This window comes from Castanea sativa, chromosome 1, assembly GCF_040712315.1.
Source record: "Castanea sativa cultivar Marrone di Chiusa Pesio chromosome 1, ASM4071231v1".
Classification (NCBI taxonomy): Eukaryota; Viridiplantae; Streptophyta; class Magnoliopsida; order Fagales; family Fagaceae; genus Castanea; species Castanea sativa.
In genome coordinates this window covers 11,180,938-11,206,375 of record NC_134013.1, presented here as the reverse complement: position 1 = coordinate 11,206,375, position 25,438 = coordinate 11,180,938, and the positions used below count along the sequence as shown (strand labels likewise).

The following is a 25,438-nucleotide window of genomic DNA, read 5'->3' as shown; positions in this document are numbered from 1 at the left end:
GAGGTTAGTGGGAAGCTTATGATTACCTTCTGGTTTCACTCGTGTGAGTGTGGACCAAATTGATTATTCCTGACAGAGGATAAGCTTCGTTGGAAATGGCGTAAAGGACGTTGGAACTGATGACAACCTCCGAAATTTTCTCGACAGCGTGATACCCCATTCCTAAGGCACTCCCGAGCTGCCGAGTAACCACCCATGCAACACAGGTCTTATTCACCAATCCCAACATATGCGGGCTGCGACTATAGGCCGAGACTGTGAACAATAAATTGGTCACAATATTGGGCCTTTGCCTGATAGTCTATAGTTCTATTCCGGCCCAAGCCCAAGGTAGATGGGCCTGTGGCCAGGTACTCTACACTTTTTTTTAATTACGTTCTTTTTTCTTGTTCGATAAACTTTGTTGTTACATTCTAATCACTATAATAATCTACTTGCTGCAGACTAACCACCAAGCAAGAAGCCAAGAAAGAATAGAAGTGTGTTGGATTCCTTTTCCCTTTCATACTTTATTATTCTTTGGCGTAAAATAATAAAATCACTTGTTTCTTTCTCTTCAACTACTAGGTACTGACAGTCAGCCAGAGAGAATAAAGATCAACGGTCTGAGTCATTCACCACATTGTCGGTGGCTAGTCAACGGTCCAAATCACAAGTACCCCGAAATATCAACGGCGCACAACAGTCCTCCACTCCTCCCAATTTACCAACTCACAGACAGTCAAAACCTCTATCTCCGGCACAAAACCCACCTAAATTCCCAAAATGCCACCAACCCTCGCTGACCTTCACAAACTACATCAAGGGGCATTTCCGTCATAAAAAACCTCAAAGTAAAAAAACCACAACCAGAACATAAAAATCTCAATCCTATATTAACCCCCAGCGTGAGTGACAGCCTCCGTCGGTGTCGGTGTCGGTGTTCTGTCAAAGAAAACCATATTTGCAAAAAAGAAAAAGCAAAAAAAAAAAAATCTTAATTTACGGTTTGGCCCAGATCCAACCCTCACTCCTCTACTTTCTTTAATTAGGCTTTTGTTTCATTGGTTCTCAACCTCAACCTCTGCTCTGTTTCTTAACCGCATTTTCCTTATTTTAATGTAATTCTGTTTCTAATAAATTTCTTCTCAACAATACTCAATCTCTCTCTCTCTCTCTCTCTCTCTTTCTTTCTCTCTCTTTTTTTGTTCTTCGCATTGCGGCACTTGAAGTGCCACTTAAATTTTTGGAAATACAATGTGTAATTTGGTTTGATTCAGATCAAGCCAATCTTACAGTGATTACTTTTTTGTGCTGCATTGTGTGAAATCAAAGAGAAAAAAAAAAAATATGGGAGAGAAATCGAGGTCTAGAGGATGGTGTGGTTGGATCATTGTTCTGATAGTACTGGCTGTGGTTGTGGCTGCGGTTGTGCTCACAATAAAGAAGAAATCGAAGCACTCCAATGAGGCTGCTCCGGTGCCTGGGCCTCCCGGAGCTCCTGTTAAGAAATACGGCGATGCTCTCCAAATCGCTCTGCAATTCTTCGACGTTCAAAAATGTAGGTTTCTCTGAATATCTTTTTTTCTCTCTTTTTTTGTTTTGTTGCAGTGTAGTATTTTTCACTTCGATGCTGGTCATTTTGTGTTGTAATGAAGCTTCTTGACGTTACTAATTTGATCACTTGTGTGACAATTATGAGGGATCTGAAAAGTTACATGAGGTTTATTTTGATTCAGTTACTGTTCTTTGTGTTTATGTTGTCTGGAACACGAAAACTGAACTAATAAAGTTCACAATGTTGTATCCTGTCCAATTTCTTCATGTTTTTTTTAAAGACTCTTTAACATTTGTAATTTTGTTTGGATTGACAATGTGAATTGTGAGTTGTGACTACTAGGATATAGACTTATGGTGCCAATTATTGAACTGTTTGATTTATTTTGTGTTAATTGAGAGGAACGCGAATGGAGAGAGAGTCTATTTCACGTTTAAGATTTTATTTCCGGGATCTGATAGTGTGCGTGACACTAGATATACCTTTAGATTTGCAATATTTAATCTCAACAATGAAATGGATCAATTTCAAATGGAGAGGATCCTAATACTGATTGAGGTGAGTATGCTATTTGTTATTGTAGCCGGTAAGTTGGTAGATAACAAGATAACTTGGAGAGGGGATTCAGCCCTAAAAGATGGAAGCGAAGAAAATTTGGATCTGTCAAAAGGAATGTACGATGCTGGGGATCACATGAAGTTTGGTTTTCCGTTGGCCTACACTGCCACCATTCTGTCGTGGGCCATCCTTGAGTATGGAGATCAGATGGATACAGTGAAGCAGTTGGAACCAGCTAAAGACAAACTCAAGTGGATCACTGACTACCTAATCAATGCTCATCCTTCGGCAAATGTTCTCTACGTTCAGGTTACTCTAGCCTTCAATTTGAGTTCATCTATTGTTCAGCATTGTGTGAGTTTGTGTGCGTGTGCAGGTGTGTCTATCCATTTCTTTGCATTAATTTTATTACCAATGTTTGAAGACTTCCTGATTATTTTGAAAAACAAGCTTGCACGTAATTCAACTATAATTTTACAAATTTAATTAGGAATTGTCATAGCTGTAATATTTTTTGTAGTTTATTTTCCTAAAGCTTGTCATTTTTGGTAGTCTTGTCAGCGCTTGGCTTTAGATCAAACCATTTTGTTCAAAAATTCATATTTAATTTGTTCAGTGTCTTCGGAAACATAACCGTAAAAGCATGTATAGTTTGGATTTGAATTAGGGAAGCATGTTCAGATTCCCATTGGAACCTAAAGCGGCGGCTGAATGTTGCCCCATTTGTCATGGCAAATCAAGTTTCTTAAATGTGTTTCTCTTTTCACAATTTTCTTTTGGACAGGTGGGTGATCCTGAATCGGATCATAAATGTTGGGAGAGGCCTGAAGCAATGACTGAGAATAGGCCACTCACCCAGGTCAACACATCTTCTCCGGGAACTGATGTTGCAGCTGAAACTGCAGCAGCTATGGCTTCAGCATCTCTGGTGTTTAAGAAAATTGACTCCAAATATTCAAGCACACTCCTTACACATGCTAAACAATTGTTTACTTTTGCTGACAAATATAGAGGTTCTTATAGTGAGAGCATCCCAGACGTCCAAACCTACTACAATTCAACAGGATATGGAGATGAGCTCTTATGGGCAGCTAGTTGGCTCTATCATGCTACAAAGGATCAAACATACCTTCAATATGTGTCTGAACAAAATGGAAAATCCTATGCTAAATGGGGAAGTCCAACGTGGTTTAGTTGGGATAACAAGCTTGCAGGAACACAGGTATATATATTTTTTTTTCTTGGAGATTTGATTTTTGTAGCAAATCTATTCTGGTTTCATATTTACTCAAATGTCATAACTTGATGCCAATAATGTAATTTTTTTGTTTTTGTTCTATTTGTGTTGCAAATTTTTATGAAGCATGAACAGAATTCAGAAGAATATTGTTCACATTATTTCCACTCAATATCCCTTATCTAGTAGAAAGCTAATATTACGTATGAGCATTTTCTTGTAAATATAATAGCACTAGAGGTGAGCTCTGTAGATAGATTATGAACTTTTGAATCGTACTTTTCTATGGAAGGTTTGTTTGTAAGCAAAGACATTCTTTTCCTATTACTGAATACATGTATAAGAAAAGGGTGAAATCTCCCATGCTCTATGATTAAGAGAAACTCCTGACCAATGAGCCTTATATATAAACTTTATAGGAATTGAAGCTTGAATGTATAAATTGTGTCAGTGATGACAGATTAAAAGTTTTTAATAATATGCCAAAGCAGCTTCAACACATCATTGTTAAGCACATGAAAAAATTCACCAAATTGACATTAGAGACTTTGCAGGCCATATTTTTGGAATTACTTTTCTGTTGTCTGTATAAATTTTTTCTTATGACTGAAGACCATGACTTGGGGACACTGCAATATGTTGTTTTTGAAACTGTACTTTCAGGAGCGGTTTTGCAACCTTCATAAAAACTTTTAATTTTTGCAAAAATATATTAATTGGCTTGACTTTCCCTCTTCTTAACTAGTTCAGGGAAGGTGTTGAGAAATCCAGTGACTTTATCTTCCTTGATAACCCTCAAAACTATATCAACAGAGTTAACTTAGATTTAGGAGATATTATGCAAAGCCATTAAAAGCATATTCTGCTTCTCAACTTTGTTAACAAGTCTACAATTTTGATGCAGGTTTTGCTGTCCAGAATAATCTTATTTGACACCAAAGGCCTCACAGACTCTATCCAATCTGGTCTTCAAATGTACAAAACGACAGCTGAGGCTGTCATGTGCGGTCTCCTACCAGATTCTCCAACAGCCACAACCAGCAGAACCGATAGTAATTCTCTTCACATATTCTATAAGACTTGGATAATCATTTCAATTTTTTTCTCAAATCTTCCCCTTCCCCCTCTTGTTTCTTTTTGTTGACTTCTAAAATTAATGATTTTGTGCTAGTTACATTGATTATATAACTCATCTTCTTGTTAGTTGGTTGATTCAACATTTATATCCATGTGGTAAAAATTGGGAGCCAGTAATTAGAAGAGTATTCAACCAAGAATCCTATTTAACAGCTGTACTCACCAATGATTAGAATACCTATCATGCAAAACTCAAATTTATTATAAATTTATATGTATTAATAAACCGTTGCTCTGACTGTGTATGGCATGCATGTATGGACTTAGAGACGCTATGGTTTTACTGGGTCCAACCATGTTGTCTCATCTTGTCCCTAATGAGGGAAACTCCCGATTTTGTTAATTGTCAAATGGTAGAATCCATACAAGGGAAAGATTAATAGAAGACTAGATGAGTAATTGACTTATCAAATAAATAAATGGATGAGTAATTGGTGGCTTTGGTTCTAGAGAATGGTAAAACAACTAATTGGCGCCAATGGTTGCTAAATGAGTGGAGTTATTGAGTTTTCTGTTCCTTGTAAACATAAGTATGGATCATTAAAGTCAAAAGTAATGATATTTAAGGGATGCACTATCTTGTAGCTTGGAAAATTAGAAATACAGGGGAGCTTTAAACAGCCAAGATACCAAACAGCTATACCAAATACATTTACATAGTGGAACGGTAAATTTTTCTAGTAGTGTTTTTATCACCTCATGCATTGAACCTCCCAGCTGCATTCTTCAGACCCTATGCTTACCATCATGTTTTCTGTAACACAGATGGTCTTATATGGGTCAGTCAGTGGAACTCTCTGCAGCATCCCGTGGCTTCTGCGTTCTTAGCTGCCCTTTACAGTGATTACATGCTTACCACCCGGACTGCACATCTCTCATGCGGTGCAGATTCCTTCTCTCCAGCAGATCTTCGGAAATTTGCCCGATCTCAGGTATGTTGTGCATTTTCCATGAGAATTAAAGGTCACCTAGAGAAAATTCCAATACACATCTTAGTGATTAATGATAATGACACTTCAGGAGGTGCTTACATGCTAGTTTGTTGTCCATTTTTTACTAGGCTGATTATGTCTTGGGTAGCAATCCTTTGGGAATGAGTTTCCTTGTGGGGTATGGTGATAAATACCCACAATATGTGCACCATAGGGGAGCTTCAATCCCGGCTGATGCAAAGACTGGCTGCACTGATGGCTTCAAGTGGCTTACATCGACTAAACCCAATCCAAATGTAGCAATTGGAGGACTTGTTGGCGGGCCCTTCCAAAATGAAACTTACATTGACTCCCGGAACAACTCCATGCAAGGGGAACCAACCACATATAACTCTGCTGTCATAGTTGGCCTCCTATCGAGTTTGGTCACCACGTCTTCAGCAGTTCAATCCTTCTATTAAAGCTGCTTTGGTACATAATTACACGATGTTTGTATTATATCTAGCCGTTTGCAATACCTGGTTCTCTGCAAATATGTGATTTTTGGCTCGGTTGTTCTGAGCTTTCCTGCTCAATTTGTTGTAGTAAATGTCAGGTGTAGTTCTTTTCTTGCAGGGTTGCAGTGATTACTTAACAATTCGCTATTGCCTCTATTGTTTTTTCTTTTTTTAATTCTATCTTTAAGAAACGTAATGGAAGTAACAAGAGTATTAGCATATACTCCATATTACTGCCCCCTTAATACCTTAATTATTACTCGAGTCTTGATTTTGGTACGTTTGATGAGGAGTTGAAGCAAAAGTACAAAGGATAGAATTTGAAACATGATAAGTCAAAGCTCCTTTTCGAGGTCCACGTATATAAACTATATAAGGAACGTATGCTTGTCCACCATTCACATTTGGCTATTCAAAAGGAAAGATAGAGAGAGTTGTACACAAAATTATCCTTAATACCCCGCATCCAGCTCTTTTATCACTGTCAATTGTTGAAGCTGAAATGAATGAAGTAATAGAAGCTGAAGCTGAAGCTGAAGTAAATGAAGTAATAGATAAACGACATGACAAACAAAGAGAGCAAAACGACATCAGTGGAAGAAAGCCTAAGCATAAAAAGGCAAACAAACAAAAAAAAGGGAAACGCACCGTTTAAATTAGTGGGAAGTTAGTTACATTAGATGCCAAGTGTCTCTATCTTATTGGTTGAAGTTTTGAAGAAATGGTTATTGTTTTTGGCGCCAGTTTTCAGTCTCTGTTTTAGGTTCTGTATAAATAGCCCCTCTGTTAGTTGATTTATGTAACAACTATTATCACAATTTCATTTTAAGTAAATAACAGTTTTCTCTCAAAAGCATTCTCTGTGTTTTCTTCTTATTTTACATGGTATCAGAGCAATTTTCTTTCACTTTCCTACCAACCAAACAGTTTTTTTTTTCTTTGAACTAAGTTTCTTGGCTTCCCATGGCTTCAGACTCTTCGAGTGCACCATCTTCTTCGTCTACTCCAACTGCAAATGTAGTCATGGCAGATGAATATGCAAACAATCCTTATTTCTTACCAGCAAATGAGAATCCTGGTCTTATTCTCACATCTCAACCTCTCATTGGCCCTGAGAATTACATGACTTGGGCGAGGTCTGTGATTCTGGCTCTGAGTTCCAGGAACAAGTTTGGATTCGTTAATGGTTCAATTTCAGAACCAGATCCAACTTCACCCTTATTCAACTCTTGGAATAGATGCAACACTACCATCCTTTCATGGCTAACTAATTCGCTTAGTCCTGATCTTAAAGCTAGTGTTATGTACATCAATTCTGCAAAAGATTTGTGGATTGATCTCAAGAACAGGCTATCTCAGGACAATACACCAAGATTGTTTGAGCTGCAAAAGGAGATTTCTCATTTGGTTCAAGGATCACTCTCGGTGAGTTCATATTTCACTAAATTCAAGACTTTATGGGATGAATTTGCTAATAATCAACCTTTCACAGTTTGCACTTGTGCTTGTGTTTGTGGTTCTAAGTCATCTCGGTTAGATGCACGGCCTGAAGAACATGTATTTCGTTTTTGATGGGCTTGAATGACCTATGGAAACCTAATAGGGCAGATTTTGCTTCTTGAACCTTTTCCTTCTCTTAGTAAAGTGTGTTCTTTAGCTTTGCAAGAAGAGAAAAGAAGGAATCTGGGTAGCACTGCTAATATGGTTCAACAATTGGATGCTGTGGCAATGTATGTGAATAATAATAATAGGCCATTCAATGCAAATCAAGGTCAGAACAAAATTGGTGGGAAAGGAAAGAAAGAAAGACCTGTGTGCACTTATTGTGGCTTTACTGGACACATAGCAAATAAGTGCTATAAACTTCATGGGTACCCCCCTGGTTATAAGCCCAAAGGAGGTACCAAGCCTATGGCTAATCAAGTTTCAGGAAATCTTGGTTTTGATGGTAATTCCATAGCTTAGTCAAATGGTGTGGCTGCTGGGATGCCTACTTTTGGTGTTCAATCTGATGGAATGGTTAAGAATTTGGTGAATGCTCCCATTAGTACTCAGTCTGGTTTTGGGAATGGTGCTGCTAGCTCACCTTTTGGTTTTGCACATGGTGCTCCTGGTGATTCTTTCATGCAGCAGAGTGCTTCTTATCAGCCTCAATGTCCCATATCCCAAGCTCAGTGTGAGCAATTGCTGAGTTTCTTGAAAGGGTATGCGAGGTGTGGGTTCGAGGTTTTGGCACTCCCGACTAGTCATGTTGCATCTGTCATGACTTCCAATCTTTGTTCCAACTTCACCACAACTTCAATCATCTTTGCCTACCACTTCCAATTCCCCTCCCTTCTCTACTAGTTTTTCGGAGTAACCCCTTTTGGATTCCACCCAATCTTTCACATTACGTTTTTTACGCTCAAAAGCGTGAATTTGCCCACAAATCGATTCTTGGATCATAGACAACGGGTACAGCGATCACATGGTGCACTCAGTAACTTAATTCACTTCTATCACTTCCATAGTCAATACTTGTGTCTATTTGCCTAATGGGGAAGAAGCCTTAGTCACACATGTGGGCACTGTGCATCTCTCTTCTACACTTGTTTTAACTAATGTTTTGTGTGTCCCATCTTTTGGTTTTAATCTGATTTCAGTGAGTAAGCTTACAAAATCCTTATTTTGTTGTCTTATATTCTTTGGTCATCATTGCTTTATTCAGGACCTTGCTCAATGGAGCATGATTGGTCAAGGTAGAGTGAGCAATGGCTTGTATCTGTTGAACTCAGCTAAACAACAAAGTTCTTATGCTCTCACTGCTGCTGCCAGTTCATCTTCAAATTTGTGGCACACTAGACTAGGTCATCCTTCATTTTCCAAAATTCAATTGTTGAAAAATATTGTAAATATTGACATTTCCAATAAAACTCCATGCTGTGAAGTTTGTCATTTTTCAAAACAGAAAAGGCTTCCTTTTTCCATTAGTACTCATGTATCTTCTACTCCCTTTGAATTGATCCATTGTGACCTTTGGGGTCCCTTTTCTACTTGCACTATTGAAGGTTATAAGTACTTTTTGACCATTGTAGATGATTTTTCTAGATGCACTTGGGTGTATTTGCTCAAACTGAAGTCTGATACTCAGTCTTTAATTCCTAGTTTTGCTAACATGGTTAAAACTCAATTTCATAGCAATATTAAGACCATTAGAAGTGATAATGGTACTGAATTTTTCCTCAAAGATTTCTTTCAATCCAATGGCATTTTGCATCAGTTTTCTTGTGTTGATACTCCTCAACAAAATGCCATTGTTGAAAGGAAGCATCAACATATACTCAATGTTGCTAGGGCATTGAAATTTCAATCCCAAGTTCCTTTGTGTTTTTGGGTATTTGCATTCTTACTGCAGTTCACTTGATTAATAGGATTCCTTCCAAATCTTTGGGTAATAAAACTCCTTATGAACTTCTTTTTCATGCTCCACCTTCTTATGCTCATCTCAAAAATTTTGGTTGTTTGTGTTTTGTCTCCACTTCACCCAATCATAGGCACAAATTTGCACCTAGGGCCAGAAAATGTGTTTTCTTAGGTTACCCTCATGGCATTAAAGGCTACAAAGTATTGGACCTTGACTCCAATTCTATTTTCATTTCCAGGGATATTGTGTTTTATGAGACAATATTTCCTTATGCTTCTAATCCTTCACCATCTACCTCATACTTGCATGATTTTGTGTTTCCTCATGTTTCTTCTCTATTTCCTTGTGATTCTGATTCTGTTCCCCTTACTGTTCCTTCTCCTTCCTTTGATATTTCCATACCAGCTTCTTTAGATTCTTCTCATTCCACTGATTCTGTTTCCTTAGAGCTTCCAGCCACCACTCCTTCTTTATCTGAATCTATTTCTCATTCTGATTCTACTCCTATTCCTTCTGCTTTATCTGCTCCTTTAAGAAGGTCCACTAGACCCCATGTTGCTCCTTCTTATCTTTCAGACTACTCTTGTAAGATGGTTAGTGCTAAACCTCAACTTGGTCTGCCTTATACCATTTCAGACTACTTGAGCTATTCTCACTTGGGCTCCTCTTTTAAGTCATTTGTTCTAGCAGTCAATGCTACTCCATCAGAACCTGTCTCTTTTCATCAGGCTGTGCAATTTCCTGAATGGAGGGCTGCCATGGACAAAGAAATTGAAGCCTTAGAAGTCAATGATACTTGGACTTTAACCCCATTGCCATCTGGTAAGACTGCAATAGGCTGCAAGTGGGTTTATAGGATTAAATACTTTCCTGATGGGTCCATTGAGAGGTTTAAGGCTCGTTTAGTTGCTAAAGGATTTACTCAGAAGCTTGGTCTTGATCACTCTGAAACCTTTTCTCCAGTTGCCAAATCTGTTTCTGTTAGAATAGTGCTTTCCTTGGCTTCTGTGAAAGGGTGGGTTTTGCATCAAATGGATGTTAACAATGCATTCTTACATGGTGATTTGGTGGAGGATGTGTACATGTCTTTGCCACCTGGTTTTCACAGCAAGGGGGAGGGTTTAGTATGCAAGTTAAACAAGAGTTTATATGGTCTCAAACAGGCCTCAAGACAATGGTTTGAGAAATTTTCAAATACCATATTGCAGATGGGTTTTGTGCAGTCAAAATCAGATTACTCCTTGTTCACACATTCACAAGGAACTTCATTCACTGCACTCTTGGTCTATGTTGATGATATTCTGCTTATAGGTAACAATCCTACTTGTGTTGCTGCCTTGAAGAAACTGCTTGATGATAAATTTGGCTTAAAAGACCTTGGCACCTTAAGGTATTTCTTGGGTTTAGAAGTTGCAAGGACTGCTGAAGGTATTAGTCTTACTCAAAGGAAATATGCCTTGGAGATTTTGAAAGACACAGGTATTATGGGCTGCAAACCTGTTAGATTTCCCATGGAGCAAAATTTGAGGCTGTCCAAATATGAAGGGAAGTTACTTGCTGACCCATGAGTGTATAGAAGGCTCATAGGCAGGCTACTGTACTTAACTTTGACAAGACCAGACTTGACATATGCTGTGCACAGATTGAGCCAATTTGTGTCACAGCCTCGAGAACCTCATCTACTAGCAGCACATAGGGTTCTTCAATTTATCAAATGGTCACCAGGTAAAGGGATTTTCTTTCCTAGTAGTTCAAAGTTGCACATTAAGTCTTTTTGTGATTCAGATTGGGCTGGATGCCCTGATACCCGTAGGTCCTTAACAGGATATGCAGTGTATTTGGGTGATTCCTTGATATCTTGGAGATCAAAGAAGCAAGGGGTGGTGTCCAGGTCCTCTGCAGTGAATATAGGGCAATGGCTAGTGTAGCTTGTGAAATTACTTGGGTGATGCAATTGCTTAAGGATTTACAGATTGAACATCATAAACCTGCTATGTTATTTTGTGACAATCAAGCAGCTTTATATATAGCTGCAAACCCAGTTTTTCATGAGAGGACTAAGCACATAGAGGTTGACTGCCATCTGGTAAGGGATAAGATTTTGGAAGGGAAAATAAAGACTTTTCATGTGGCAACCAATTCTCAAGTTGCTGATATTTTAACAAAGGCTTTAGGCATGGCAGCTTTTACAAGACTCTCAGCAAAATTGGGAATGAAAGACATATTTCAGCCTGAAGTTTTGCAATCAGTTCAAGTCACAGAGTCTAAGAACCTTTGGACTTGAGGGGGAAGTGTTGAAGGCTGAAATGAATGAAGTAATAGAGTGAAGGCGAAGTAAATGAAGTAATAGATAAACGACAGGACAAACAAAGAGAGCAAAACGACATCAGTGGAAGAAAGCCTAAGCATAAAACGGCAAACAAACAAAAGAAAGGGAAACGCACCGTTTAAATTAGTGGGAAGTTAGTTACATTAGATGCCAAGTGTCTCTATCTTATTGGTTGAAGTTTTGAAGAAACGGTTATTGTTTTTGGCGCCAGTTTTCAGTCTCTGTTTTAGGTTCTGTATAAATAGCCCCACTGTTAGTTGATTTATGTAACAACTATTGTCACAATTTCATTTTAAGTAAATAACAGTTTTCTCTCAAAAGCATTCTTTGTGTTTTCTTCTTATTTTACATCAATATTTTGCAAAATGCTACAATGTTATTCAATGCTGAATAAGACTGCAACTTCTTGTAAAACTTCTCTATTCCTTTTTTCTCTCTCATTTGGATTAGAAACTAAAATAAATCTCTCTTTCTCTCTCTCTCTACAAAAGAGTTACCTAGAAAATTTAATAAGATATATTATAAAACAAAGAGTAAGATGTAGGTTGTATTGTAAAAATGAGTGGCTGAAATAGTATAAAAGTGAAGGTTTATTATAAAATTCGTTCAAACTTCACAAAACCGTATATGAGTGCTTATTTACTCCTTTGGTGTGACTTGTTAGAGTGGTTTTTTTTTTTTTTAAATGATAGAAAAATACAAACAATATGCTACAAGCCTACAACACATCCTTGGAAAATAATCCTTAAACTATTATGAGGACGAAAGGTGAGAATAGATGTTAGATAACAATTACAAGGACTGATTTGATACAGTTTAACTCTAAGGTTTAATACAACTTTAAGTGAAGGCAATATTTTATTATTTAAATATCAGCTATACAATACTTACTTAGCTTTAAATTATAAATTGTTTGTGTGATGCCCAAATTATTTAAAACATGTGTAAGGTAAATAAAATGTTTTATTAATATCATCAAAATTACCTTAATAATTAGTGAGTCATATGAAACTTTGATACAGTTTCACTTTCACCTATAATAAATTGTTTATCTTTATAATTAATGACTTCTATCATGAAAGCACATTAATTTTAAAATTGTAGCATATTTGTTAGGGGTGTCAATTTGGGTTAGCGTGTCGGGTTCGTGTCGTGTCGAGGTAGGGGTATTCGATTAAATGGTTCAGCCCTAACTCGACCCATTTAATAATCGTATCATGATCCTTCAACCCTAACTTGACTTGTTAATAAGGCGGGTTTACCTGACCCAACCTATTTGACACGCTTAATAAACGAGTTGTGTTGGGTTAACACGAATGTAACACAACCTATTTCAACCTATATAATATTAAATATAACATCTATCTAGAAATAATTTTTTTTTACATCCCAAAAGCAGTGCATACATTTCAAGTCTTCAATCCACATTTAAAATAATATAGTTCAACAAAAATATAACATTCATCTAGAAATAAGTTATTTACACTCTAAAATAAGTGCATACACTTCAACCCAAATTCAAAATAACATAATGTAACAAAAATGAAATAACATAATTCAACAAAAATATAATATCCTTGGAACTCGTCAAATGCTAAGTATCAATATTGAAATAATTGGAGCAAACAAGAGACTAATCCTGACTATGACTATGATTATCATCTATAGATTCTCTGTTGATATCCAAATTCATAACATCTTCTACAAGCTCATCCAATTTCATTTGTGCAAGTTCTATGCCAAATATATATATATATATATATATATATATATATATATATATATATAAGTACTAGTAGTTACAAAATATGATCATGCCTCAACAGTTTTAAAAGCAATACCCATCAAATCTAGTTTATAAACTATCTCAATAAACCCACTTGCAAGATATGCAGACGATGTCCAACACTAATACAAACACCCAAAAAAAAAAAAAAACACATGACACAAGACAAAAGCTACAACCATGACCTTAATTAATAACAGTATATGGGTTTAAAGTTTATAGAACAAAAAAATTATGCAGAAAAAATTACTATAGAATTTTGAAATACCAAGAAAACGGTTTTCTTTAATTCTAAAACTCACTAAACACATGAGAGAGAGAGAGAGAGAGAGAGAGAGAGAGAGAGAGAGAGAGAGAGAGAGAGAGAGAGAGAGAGAGAGAGAGAGAGAGAGAGAGAGAGAGAGAGAGATAACCGATTTGAGACTTTGAGTTTGAAAATTGGACGTGAGTTTATAAGATAGTTGAGTGAGTAGTACAACTGAAATAAAAAAAATAAAAAAAGATATTTTTAAGAAGGTTTAGAGATTTAGGGTTTGTAGGATTTAGAGATCTAGGATTTGTAAAATTTCAATTTCCAATTATATCCCTTATAAGTTTTTGTAATTACTCACTTTTCTTTTTAAAAAATATATGTTGGATAGGTATTTGACAAATCTAAAATAAAATGAATATTTATTTGTAATACGAGTTAAACGGGTTGTGTTAAATAGTCATTTCGGGTTAACACAAATAAATTAGCGTGTCAAATGTGTCTATTACGGGTTACGTGGGTTGACCCACTTATGACACATTTTTTATCGTGTTGATTTCGAGTCAAACCATTTATGACTCAAACACATTAAGGCCCAACCCTAACCCGCAAATACCCGTGTCGGGTTCGTGTCGTGTTCGTGGGTTGAGTCGAATATCAACACCCCTTATTTGTTGAGTTAATTGGTGTAAGATATAAATTTATTATATTAAAGTAAATATTTTATATAAATTATCTTTTTTATTTTACATTTACAATAACATTTTGCAATAGAATCTTAGTTGGAGTAGCATTTTAAATTTATTGAAATTCAGGCAATAGAGCTCTACTTAAACTAAGCTATCTTAAGAATTGACTAGCCACTTGATATGACAATAGAGTTTCATTCAAAGTAAATTATCTCGATAATCAATGAGTCACATAACAAAGTTTCATAATTCGAATAACCTCTCTCTCTCTCTCTCTCTCTCTCTCTCATAGAGTTCTCCATTTACATATTGATGTTTTTTAGTAGTCACTAGTCATTTATAATTAAAAAATTACAAATAAAAAGAAATATTATCTAGGCCATCCTATTTCATTGCATGGCCTAGATCTTGTATGCAGCTTTCTGAGTTTGAGATTACTGAAAATTTGGTCCTTATGTTACTTCATGGGACAGTTCAGATGGACTTCACATTTCTTTCCCAACTAAAATGGAAAACAAGCATCATTGCACTTCCACTTAACACAATGAATAGAATTTGAAACCTTAATCTCCAAGCACGAAAGAAGGTAGACCTTCGGTGTCACCTTGCTTTCCTACCGATGGCCTTCCAGAAGATGTTAATCATAAATGAGAAGATTTGTCAATGAGAAAAGGTGACTCAAACATGTAGTTAATAGTGAGGTTTCTAGCTTGATCAGTTCACTTCCCAGGTTAAGCTGGAAGGCCAATTGCAACTTGATTGGAGGAAAGGGTTGCAAGGTGAACCCTAAATATTCCATAATATAAAATGATAATATAACAAGATTTAAATAAACTCTAAACGTAAAATAAAACAATGTATTTTACTAAAGGTGCAATTACAACTTCACGTAACTATAAAATCACTCAATACTCGCAAGCTGCCTAAGTACAAACAAATTAAACACATAAATTAATGAATTAATATTAACCAAATCAAGATTAAGTTCATATAGATATCATGGTTTATGTGAATAATATAACAAAGCGAGATGAAAATTTTTCTTCTTGAAAGAAAAAGAGTTTTACTTTACCTTGAATAAAACAATACATGGTGAAAGAAAGGTAAAATCTAATTTCATTTTTTATTTTAGTGTTCAGAGAGAGAGAGAGAGAGAGAGAGTGTTTAGTGTGTGGTCATGGGAGATTGAGTGACTAATGTTAGCAATCTATTGTGTGGAAGATTGACTTACCAAAAACAATAAATAAAATCCTCAAATCGTAAGAAAAATCAATCATTAATGATAATTCGACACACTCATTTTATTTTTTAAATTTTTTCTCAGAGCTTTTCAATTAGGTTGATTTACATAAACCCACACTTTTTGGGATTTTTTTTGGAAGTGGGGACGAATGCCCGCAATCCACCAATGACGTTTTCTTTTGCAATGAAATCAATTATTGTCAATTGACCCACAAAATTCGAACCTTAGACAATAGAAACTCATGAGCCTGTCTTAAAGTTTTGGTAAGATATTCATCGCTTTCTAACTTCTTGCTAAGACATAATAATCAGGCCTGGCTGGTGTAGTAACATATATTAGAATGCACGACTAACACCCTAAACCACCTGTGTTACACTCTACACTCCGCCCTCAATTCTGCCGTTGTCATGGATGCCCATTATCAAGTTCATGCTTCCCTTCCGTACAAGATAGAAATAACATGACAAAAAAGACGATATGCAATGCAAACCTCATGAGTCAGTCACTGATTAATACCTAACTCAAAAGTAAATTGAGAAAGGGTGCCTGGTTTTGTGTTTTGGATCCATTCCAGAAGGGAGTAGTATCTTTAGGAAAAGGCATTAGCCCACGTGAGAACCAACCAGTACAACGTCTCAGGCCCTATTGCTAGGTAGGCACCAACATAGTAAAGTTGCTCTACTTGCTCTCCACCGTTAGTTTTCCTCCAACCTTTTACACACGAGTCACTTTCTTGATGGTCCCTTAGGTACGATCAAGGACAGTTGTCCTTCTGGCCATCCATGATTCTGACTAAGCACCAACATTGTCTTGTGGCTTCATACTCCCGTAACCTTATCTTCACCTATATCAACTTCTATCTTCACCCATATCTACTTGCTTTCTCATTCTCATTCTTCTTCCAAAAAAAAAAAAATTACTTGGATAAAGCTAATTTCAATTCAGTCAACTAATAGATGCTTCTTTTACTTGATGTATTTTTTTTTACCTGTTGATTAATTCAAATGAACTAATAACAAAACACTATATTTTTTGTAGAATTATTTTCATAACTATTGATATAATTGATGTACAGTAAAGGTGGCATAATAAGTGATAAATTCAAGCATCAATGACATTCAAGCGTCCATTCGGTTTCCTTTTTTTGGAATAAAAAACATGACAGCGATTTGAAAGCGCATATTTCGGTAAGATTTCAAAATCGCACTTAATGACCCCACCATTATGATTTTATGTGTTTTTGGGTTGCATCCTTTGAGCTGCAATTGCAAAGCCAACTTATAAAAATAAGTTTTCAAAGCCCAAAAACATAAAGCTAAACCAAGCTAACTCTAAGTTACTTGACATATATTTTCAACGAAGATATTTATGTGATTTGAATCTATCATCTCCTACTATGAATCTATTAAGAAAATAGCAAATTTAAATGGATTACTTTAATTACAATGTATCATGTTAGCAATTATAAAAAAAAATTGTTGTGTCTATTATTATGCAACACCGGTTGTATGTGATGAATTTTAAGATTGATTAACTTGATCATATGAAGCAAATATAATTGTTTCATACAGGGCCGGCCCAACAAAATTTGGGGCCTAAGGCGGAAATTTTATATGAGGCCTTTTTATATGTAAACATTAATTAAATAAATATATATAATACAAATTAAATTAAGACTAATTTGATATAAATACAGAAATTGATGAATAATAATAATTAAACTAAGGTTAATTTTATACAGAGAATTGAATATCATAGTTGAACCATAAATTTAAACAAAAAGAACTAGAAAAAATATTATATTTTTAAAAAAGAAACTTACTATAACTTGGATATATAACTATGCATAGTTAAGTACAGTTGTAACCTAAATTTTAATTTATATATTATTTTTAAGAGAAAGAGATAGATAAATATTATTTGGTGCGTGGATTTGTAGGATATTAGTTTACAAAAATTAAGATCTCAAACTATTAGAGGAGATTAGTCATCATTGATGTTCTATCACATTTGCAGCATTTTTTTTGAAACATTTTAGGGTTTCAATTGGTTTTAATTTCTATTGGTCTCCTATTTTGGAAGCCTTGTTAGAAATAAACAATTGGTTTTAAAAATGTTCACAATATAATGTGATAATGGCTGTAATTGATAAAATTCAACAACTTAATTTATTTGTGTTTGAATTAATTTTTTATGTGATTGGTGACATGTTAGTTAAATTTAAACTTAAATCTATAGTAAAATTTGTAGTATCTTTAACATCACTTAAAAAAAAAGTACTAATTATTTTAAAAATATTATATTTTTATAAAATTTTGGGCCTTCACAAATGAAAATGGGGCCTTTTTTTAGTAGGGAATTTTTTTTTGGTTGTGGGGCCTTAGGCCTAGGCCTAAGTTGCCTAGGCCTTGAGCCGGCACTGGTTTCATATTAAAATTTCATTAAAAGATCTTCATATTCAAAAAAAGTGCTGCTTATCTTGTTATCAATTTCATTCTTTCTTGAATAGAAAATCACGGATCTTTTTATAGATGTCTCTAATAATTCAATATTTCTTATATGTTTTTATATTTAATGTAATTATAGCAAATATTTTGTTAAAGACCATTGCATCTTCTGTTCCATAAAATAATTAGAGGTCTTCATTATCACCTACACTATTCATACCATCAAGTATTATATTTTCTATTTGAAAAATGTTAAAACCACAAATTATTTTATAATTTTTTTAATAAACTGTTAATATGGTGAGTGATTATTGGTAAGTGTAGAGGGTCCGAGGACCGAAGAGAATTAGAATACGAAAGCGTCTCGTACAATCTCACCCGTATAAGAGTATCCACCCCGAAGACATCACTGACCCGAAGATGTGAGGGAACGTAGAATAGTGTTATGTAAGAACTTATGGAGAAGAGGAAGGACCATAAGGGGGTAAAGACGGTAGGAGGAAGCTTCCTGGAAAAGCATACATTCCCCCTCCACATTGAATACACTACAACAACCTTATCAATTGCATTAACAAGGAAATGACACCTGAACAGTGATTTCACAGCTTGCAGCTCCTTCTACCACCTTCAATAGAACTTTGATGGGACAAGCATCTTGAGAAAAGCCCTAAAGTATACAGATGGAGGGCTAGGATGCAAGGATGAATTATATATAAGAAAGGGGAACCTCCAGACTAAAGGGTTGAACATTTTCTTCTAGGATAAGAGAGAAAGAAAAGGTGATAGTGTATAAGAGAGGGCAAAGCCTGAAACATTTGTGCATAAGTAACCAATCCTCGGACAAACCCGAGGAGAGTATCATTTGTAACAGCTATTTAAGAGATAATTCTATAACACTTTGAATTCTTCGGCCATAAACTAAAACTTGATTTTGAACTACTATTGAACTGTCTTCCTACTCTCTTTAGAAATTCTATTGTTTAGGCTTGGTTTGAAGGACAAAGCAATGAAAGCCTCACTGTTCTTAGTGGACTTGGACTGCCACTTTCAGAGTACTTACAGTAAGTAAAATTATAATATTAATAATGATTTCAGATAAAAACTAATAAAAATTTGTCACATTAATAATTTATAAAAATATTATAAAATAATTTATGTAGCTGGTGTTACTCTTTCCAGTTTCTATCAACAAAACTATTTAAAACTTTTAGTCTCTTGTTTAAGTGTTATAAATCTCTGAGATATTGCTAGAAGTCTCTCCACCCTATAAAAGTTATCAGATTGACCCATGGATTCAGCACGTAGACATATTTATATACACTTAATTAAACACCTATTTATTTGTTATGGGTGATCCGTACACACAAAAATTGTTCTTGTCAGGAAAATAGTATTTTAGTACTTTCATAATTTTTATTTATTCCTTAATTCACGAGCAATTTGAGACTTTATGATGCTTTATGTTTGAAATCAAGAAACAGGAAGTGAAATCAAGTACTCCTAAGTCCTACCTATCATGCAAACTTTCAGGATCAATGTTTCTTTCGAAGTTTCTTCATATACTTATTCCATTCCAGCTGGATTCAATGTTGGTCTAATGGTACATCTCTTTCAATCCTCACCGATATCTTTTTCTTGAAAGCTAACTTTTAAGTTTTAACAACCCATCAATTCATGAAAGAAGAATATAGATAAAGACGTAATATACACCGACATGGTAATAGTACTATTAAAATCACAGGCCTTGACATTTGAGGTCAGATTCTAACTAAATAAATAAATAAATAAAATTGGCTCCCCATAAAAAATTAAAAATTAAAATTAAAATTAAAATCAAAGCGCAATTCACAGGTAATTAAAAGAACTGTGTTGGCAATTTGCTCCTTGGCCCTATACTGTGAGAGCACAAAACACTGCTTCAAGACTACCTAAATTTTTTTTTGTTGGAGTGAAAGTCACATCTACATGGTTATGTGTATAGTAGAGAAATCAACTAAAAACCTAGGGCCAATATTAATCATTGATCATATTGCACTATTTTACAACATATTTTGAAGGTAAATGATGATTAGGTCAACGAGAAATATCAGACTTTGTTGCATGACCCAATTGTTGCTCCAACTCCCAACTTAACTTTGGGCCCACCCCAGAATGCTTGGGCTCATAATCCTGGTTTGATAAAAAAAAAAAATGGACGGCTTAGATGATCTGATTTGCATTTTGACTAAAAATACAATGGAGCCCACTGTAGCATTGCACGTGAGCCAGCCACGTATTATTACAGATATGATTGAGGGAATAATATGGTTTTAAAAAATATGGTACCTCGAGCTTGCACATGAGTTCATGGGCAGTGTGGGCAGACACGATAATGTGACGGGCAGCTGGTGTTATGAAACCTTCATCTACAGCTTTGTCTATGAATGATAGGAGTGAGTTATAGTAACCATCAACGTTCAACAAGCCCACCTGCAAGAAGAAGAAAAAAAACATTAATTTTGTTTTTTATTTTTTTGTTTTTAAAACTTTATTCATAACCCTTTTTTTTGGATGTCACCTCAGGTTGTGGATTATGCATATGAAATTTTGTATGATCTTGTTAACGGATACTCTCAGAGAATTTATTAATAGACAATTTTAAAAAAAAGTTTAATACAATTTTCGTTGAAAAATATAATTAAAAAAAAAACTGTTATTATTTCATTTCTTTATAAAAAGTTTTTAAATATAGTTCATAAATCAATGTTTTTAGGACATCCATTAATTTTTCTCATTTTCTATTTAATGCTATTGATTAATCTTTTTTTTTTTTTTTTTGATAAAGAGTTTCAACCTATGGATTAATCAAATTAATGCCCAAAGCAAACTCTTTTTTGGTTAAATGAAAGTGTGGAACTACCTGTTTTTTGTACTTATCATTTAATATTTTCCTCTTTAGCGGAAAAATTCTCACATTTAAATTATTCGGTGGATGTACTAAAAATAGATATAGTTTCTATGGAGCCTAGGCCTCCAGAAAAGTAAGGGGAAAAAAATAAAATTTTTACTTTAATCACTTTGTTTGTCACTATTTTTGGTTAAGAGACAATCCAAGACCACATCTTTACTATAATTAATTATATGCGATGAGGAAAAAAAAATAGTACATACATGTGAAAGTGATGGACTACATTAAAGTTGTGATAAAAAAAATTGTAGTCCTAGATCTAATCTAGCAATAATAGACTCAAAATAGTCAAGTAATGAGAGAGAATTGAACTGTTACCGGTTTTTCATGGATTCCCAATTGAGCCCAGGTGATCACTTCCAAAAGTTCTTCCAAGGTGCCATAGCCACCTGCAAGCAATTTTAATATTGATTGAATTTAATAATATGACGGATGGTTGACCGTTATGCTTACAGTTTTCTTGGGAAGAGCTAACTTTAAGATATATCTTGATTTTATTTATTAAAAAAAAGAAGATATTTCATGATCTTTGATAGATTATGGTACATATAAAAGAAAGAAAAGAGATAATTGTACATTGAAAATGATTGGTGTACATAAATAATGTTGATTTGTATTTTAATTACAAAAAAATATGGACCTGGCAAGGCAATGAATGCATCAGCTTGGCGGGCCATTTCGGCTTTGCGTTGATGCATACCTGATACAGCTCTTACTTCTCCGACAGTCTCTCCAGTGATCTAAAATTATACCCAATTTAGAAATTATAAAAAAAAAACATTTTAAAATTAGTTTCAAATTCATTGAGCTTGAACATGTGATTGGTGTAATTTTGAAACATAATTTATTGGAATAAGAAATTAATAAGTGTTTAATTTAAAGCTAGTAGCATCTTGAATTTCCTTTTAATTTATATTTTATATATGGATACCATTTTTTTCTTGAATATACTTTATGGATTCTTGTCACAAGCAGACAGTTTCATACTTTTGCAGAGTATGTCCTATCCAAATACAGTTTTAAAATTCGGATTAATATAATAAAATTAAGAGTTCTTTAACAAAATAAAATTTGAATTCATTCTGCCAATTACAAGAAATATGTTAAATTTTTTTTTAATATTTACAAAAAAAGGTAAGAAATTCAATTACCTCTCTTGGCATGAGAGTCGTGGGAATTACTCTGCAAATGGGAAAAAAAATAGAAGAAATGTTGATTATTGACATAACACATTTTGATTGGTCAAGTATTCTTAAGAGTTCTAGACACAGACGTTTAGAAAAAAAAAATAGAAAATATATTTTTGATTGGTTCACTACACACAATATAGATAACATGTGCCCGTGCTACAACTTACCCCAGAACGTGTCGACCACCATCATAGACAGCTTGGGACACCAGACCCATCAAGCCAATACTTCCTCCTCCATAAACCAAGTCAATGTTCCTTTCCACCTGCAATGTTTTTATCTTGTCAAGCTCACATGTTTAATTCAAACAAAAACCCTTACATTTTATCCACAAAAAATATATTAAAATGACTATATATTAAAAAAATTTATAGTGCTTGATTGAATGAGGAAAATTATCTTTTTAATATATATTTTTTCCAATATTCATCACCAATGGATCCAATCCAAGCAAGCAGGTGTTAGTAACATCTTGTTACAAAAAACAGAGGACTCTGTATCTGATCTCTGTTTTACTCAGCTACAGAGTACTCTGTTTCGAAGATATACTCTTGATTTCTCTTATCAAACAGTTACTACTAGAATTTTGAAATCGCTTCTAGAAAAAAATATGTACAATCACACTTCCTTCAATCCTTTAAATACCAGGCCAAAAAGATCAAAACTTATGCACTATAACTTAGGAACTAGAACATATAGTTCCTTATATTTTCATTTATTTCAAAGACAAAAAAAAAAGTTTCACTTCCACAACAAAAAACAAAGAGAGGTGCTTAACTGTTAAGAGTTAAAAACAGTACCAGATGTTTTCCAAGTTGAATAGCAGCAAGCTGGTAGCTAGGGTTCTTGCCAGGGCTGCTCCCACAGAAAACACAGACACGTCTGAATCTTGATTTCATTGAAGGCTGTTGATTTTCCATAACTGTAAAGAAAAAAGGCTATAGAACCAAAATAGTGATTTACTTCTATTGGGTTTTTTGTTTTTGGTGTCTCTCTGTATGTGTGTGTGTGTGTGTGAGAGAGAGAGAGAGAGAGAGAAAACGTGTATTTGTTGAAACTTTGAGGAGTCAGCAAAGAGCTTCAATGTTGAAAGCCAAAAGCAAGGGTGACAAATGGTGTTATTGGTCCCTTTATATATACATATACTATTAAAACTTTAATGTCACTGCCCCACATACAGATGACAATTTTACATCCATCAATTTATCGTCTCGTGATAGTTTCCACAATGAAATTCACGTTGAAATTGACATGGAAGGAGGTTCCCTTTTATTTGGTCTCTATTCTTTGGATTCAAAATAATGACTTGGGTTTCTAATTCCTGTCTTATAGCCCTTAATTAGGGGGCTTTAGCGGTTTAGACAACCCTTCATTTCGTTGTCAATCAATTTTTCTTTTCGTTTTTATCCATATATCTTTTTTTGATACAACGTTTTTATCCATATTAGTCCCAGATCATGATTAGAAATTATTGATCTTTTGTCCATCTTTGAAATTTTAAGATTAATTGAAACTTAGGCTTCATTTAATCATTTCGGGCCATATAATCATCTAAGGCACATGATTATGGTCACTTTTCTGAGTAAAATATATATGATTATGGCCACTTTTGATCCCAAAAAAAAAAAGTCCATTTCTTTTTCTTTTCCAAATTGGAAAATTTGTAATATCATCACAAAAACAAATAGGTTGTTAAAGTCATTTATTTTGAAAATCATTCCAATCGTCCCCAAAAGTAAGAGCATTGGCATCAGATATATATTTTTTTTAAATGTTATTTTGACACATCAAAAAATTACTTGGTTTATTTTAACACATCACTTAATAGTACACCTTATATCAGATTTACTATTGTAACTTTTAAGATTTAACACATTAAAATAACCTTTTAAAAAAAAAAAAAACTCCTACAGTAATATTTTTTTAAAATGGTGTTTACAGCCCACCACCACCACCACTACTGCATACCCACAACCATCAAGCACCATCCAAAACTACCAAAAACCACCAAAATCAACGCAAACCCAAAGCTGCCAAATCAACGCAAAACCACCACACACACACAAAAAAAAAAAAAAAAAACCTTGAGATGAATTTGATCAACCATTTCCCCCAATCACAATCCCAAAATCAGAACATCAACTCAAATCCATCCTTCTTTGCTCTTTGCTCTTTGCTCTTGGCTTCTGATTATCACCGATGATGATGCTATAAGGGTTAAGTCGAAGATGAGCAAACAAAAATTACCAAAACCGAGCACAATTATCATCAATAAAATACACACATAGCATCACGATTATCATCTAGTGTTAATGCTCTAACATTGTGTTTAATTGCACATGGAGGTAGGAAGAGAGAGGAAGAGGGAAAAAATATTCTATAATTTTGTGCAGATGAAGGGAAGGAAAAGAAAGAAATAAAATAAAAAAACTTTTTTTTTTTTAAAGAAAGAATATATAGAATTATATATTTAAATATTTTTTCTTTCTAATTTTTATTGTGTAAGAGAAAGTCTAAGGAAAAAATAAAGTGTTTGTACATTTTTACAACACTCTTATTTTAGTTGTCATTAGTCCTAACTAATATTTTATTATTTTATTTAGTTTCCTTTTGATCTATGAGGGTTGATACCATAATTATTGTGAAAATATTGTGATAATTTAATGTGTCCATAACAAAACTCTTTGCAATAATCAAGCTATAGGAAAATGGTAATATCAAGAATCTAATAAATTTGAGATTTATTTTTTTCTTCTTAAAAAAAAATGAACGGTTTATAAATAATCTGTGATGGTACGTACATTAGGGGCAAATAAATAATTTCAAAAAGTAAAAGTAAAAGTAAAAGTAAAAGAGCACTTTGACTAAAATGGCATTTTTTTCCTTTCAATCAATTTCTACCAAATTTGGGCGAACACAAAAGCCTGAGTAGCAATTGAACATGTCAACCATCTATCAATCATCTTTTTTACCGTATCAACCAAATAGGTTAAAAACCATTTTGAAGTAAAGCTAGGATACTAAGGCCTGTATGGATTTTTTTTTGGTTCTCACTCATCACTTAAAATACCTCAATTTTTCTCCAAACACACTCCTTTGACACCATCACTCAGCTTGTCATCACTCAAATAATTTTACTATTTTGTGGGACCCATACCTAACTCACCCACAACCCTTAATAACTCTCTCTCTCTCTCTCTCTCTCTCTCTCTCTCTCTCTCTCATGTCTTTCTTTTTGGTCTTTTCTGCATTGAGT

General features: G+C 34.4%; 3 protein-coding genes across 3 annotated transcripts; 2 read left to right on the top strand and 1 right to left on the bottom strand.

The window, feature by feature from the left end:
* The first annotated feature begins 903 nt into the window (after nucleotides 1-903).
* Nucleotides 904-6,119, top strand: LOC142621575 (endoglucanase 10). Its single transcript, XM_075794867.1, has 6 exons — nucleotides 904-1,540; nucleotides 2,121-2,404; nucleotides 2,880-3,317; nucleotides 4,237-4,384; nucleotides 5,235-5,401; nucleotides 5,530-6,119. Exons 1-6 carry the CDS (start codon nucleotides 1,330-1,332, stop codon nucleotides 5,860-5,862), a joined length of 1,581 nt encoding a protein of 526 aa, XP_075650982.1. The 5' UTR covers nucleotides 904-1,329; the 3' UTR covers nucleotides 5,863-6,119.
* Nucleotides 6,120-6,861: 742 nt separating this feature from the next.
* LOC142609730 (uncharacterized) lies at nucleotides 6,862-7,863 on the top strand. Its single transcript, XM_075781471.1, has 2 exons — nucleotides 6,862-7,455; nucleotides 7,507-7,863. The coding sequence occupies exons 1-2, from the start codon at nucleotides 6,862-6,864 to the stop codon at nucleotides 7,861-7,863; spliced, it is 951 nt and encodes a 316-aa protein (XP_075637586.1).
* Nucleotides 7,864-19,843: 11,980 nt separating this feature from the next.
* On the bottom strand, nucleotides 19,844-23,287 carry LOC142641651 (cytokinin riboside 5'-monophosphate phosphoribohydrolase LOG1-like). Its single transcript, XM_075816132.1, has 7 exons — nucleotides 22,983-23,287; nucleotides 22,350-22,447; nucleotides 22,144-22,174; nucleotides 21,633-21,732; nucleotides 21,311-21,381; nucleotides 20,371-20,514; nucleotides 19,844-20,214 (listed from the first exon to the last, which is right to left on the bottom strand). Exons 1-7 carry the CDS (start codon nucleotides 23,100-23,102, stop codon nucleotides 20,119-20,121), a joined length of 660 nt encoding a protein of 219 aa, XP_075672247.1. The 5' UTR covers nucleotides 23,103-23,287; the 3' UTR covers nucleotides 19,844-20,118.
* Between the last annotated feature and the right edge of the window lie 2,151 nt (nucleotides 23,288-25,438).

What these genes read in the sequence shown, in the direction of transcription:
- LOC142621575 (XM_075794867.1), top strand. Translation starts at nt 1,330, where the DNA reads ATGGGAGAGAAATCGAGGTCTAGAGGATGGTGTGGTTGGATCATTGTT. An exon ending in ATTCTTCGACGTTCAAAAAT is followed by an intron (nt 1,541 to 2,120) that starts GTAGGTTTCTCT and finishes TTGTTATTGTAG; the next exon opens with CCGGTAAGTTGGTAGATAAC. An exon ending in GGAAATTTGCCCGATCTCAG is followed by an intron (nt 5,402 to 5,529) that starts GTATGTTGTGCA and finishes ATTTTTTACTAG; the next exon opens with GCTGATTATGTCTTGGGTAG.
- LOC142609730 (XM_075781471.1), top strand. Translation starts at nt 6,862, where the DNA reads ATGGCTTCAGACTCTTCGAGTGCACCATCTTCTTCGTCTACTCCAACT. An exon ending in ATGCACGGCCTGAAGAACAT is followed by an intron (nt 7,456 to 7,506) that starts GTATTTCGTTTT and finishes CTAATAGGGCAG; the next exon opens with ATTTTGCTTCTTGAACCTTT.
- LOC142641651 (XM_075816132.1), bottom strand. Translation starts at nt 23,102, where the DNA reads ATGGAAAATCAACAGCCTTCAATGAAATCAAGATTCAGACGTGTCTGT. An exon ending in TTCAACTTGGAAAACATCTG is followed by an intron (nt 22,448 to 22,982) that starts GTACTGTTTTTA and finishes AAAACATTGCAG; the next exon opens with GTGGAAAGGAACATTGACTT. An exon ending in CGACTCTCATGCCAAGAGAG is followed by an intron (nt 21,733 to 22,143) that starts GTAATTGAATTT and finishes GTATAATTTTAG; the next exon opens with ATCACTGGAGAGACTGTCGG.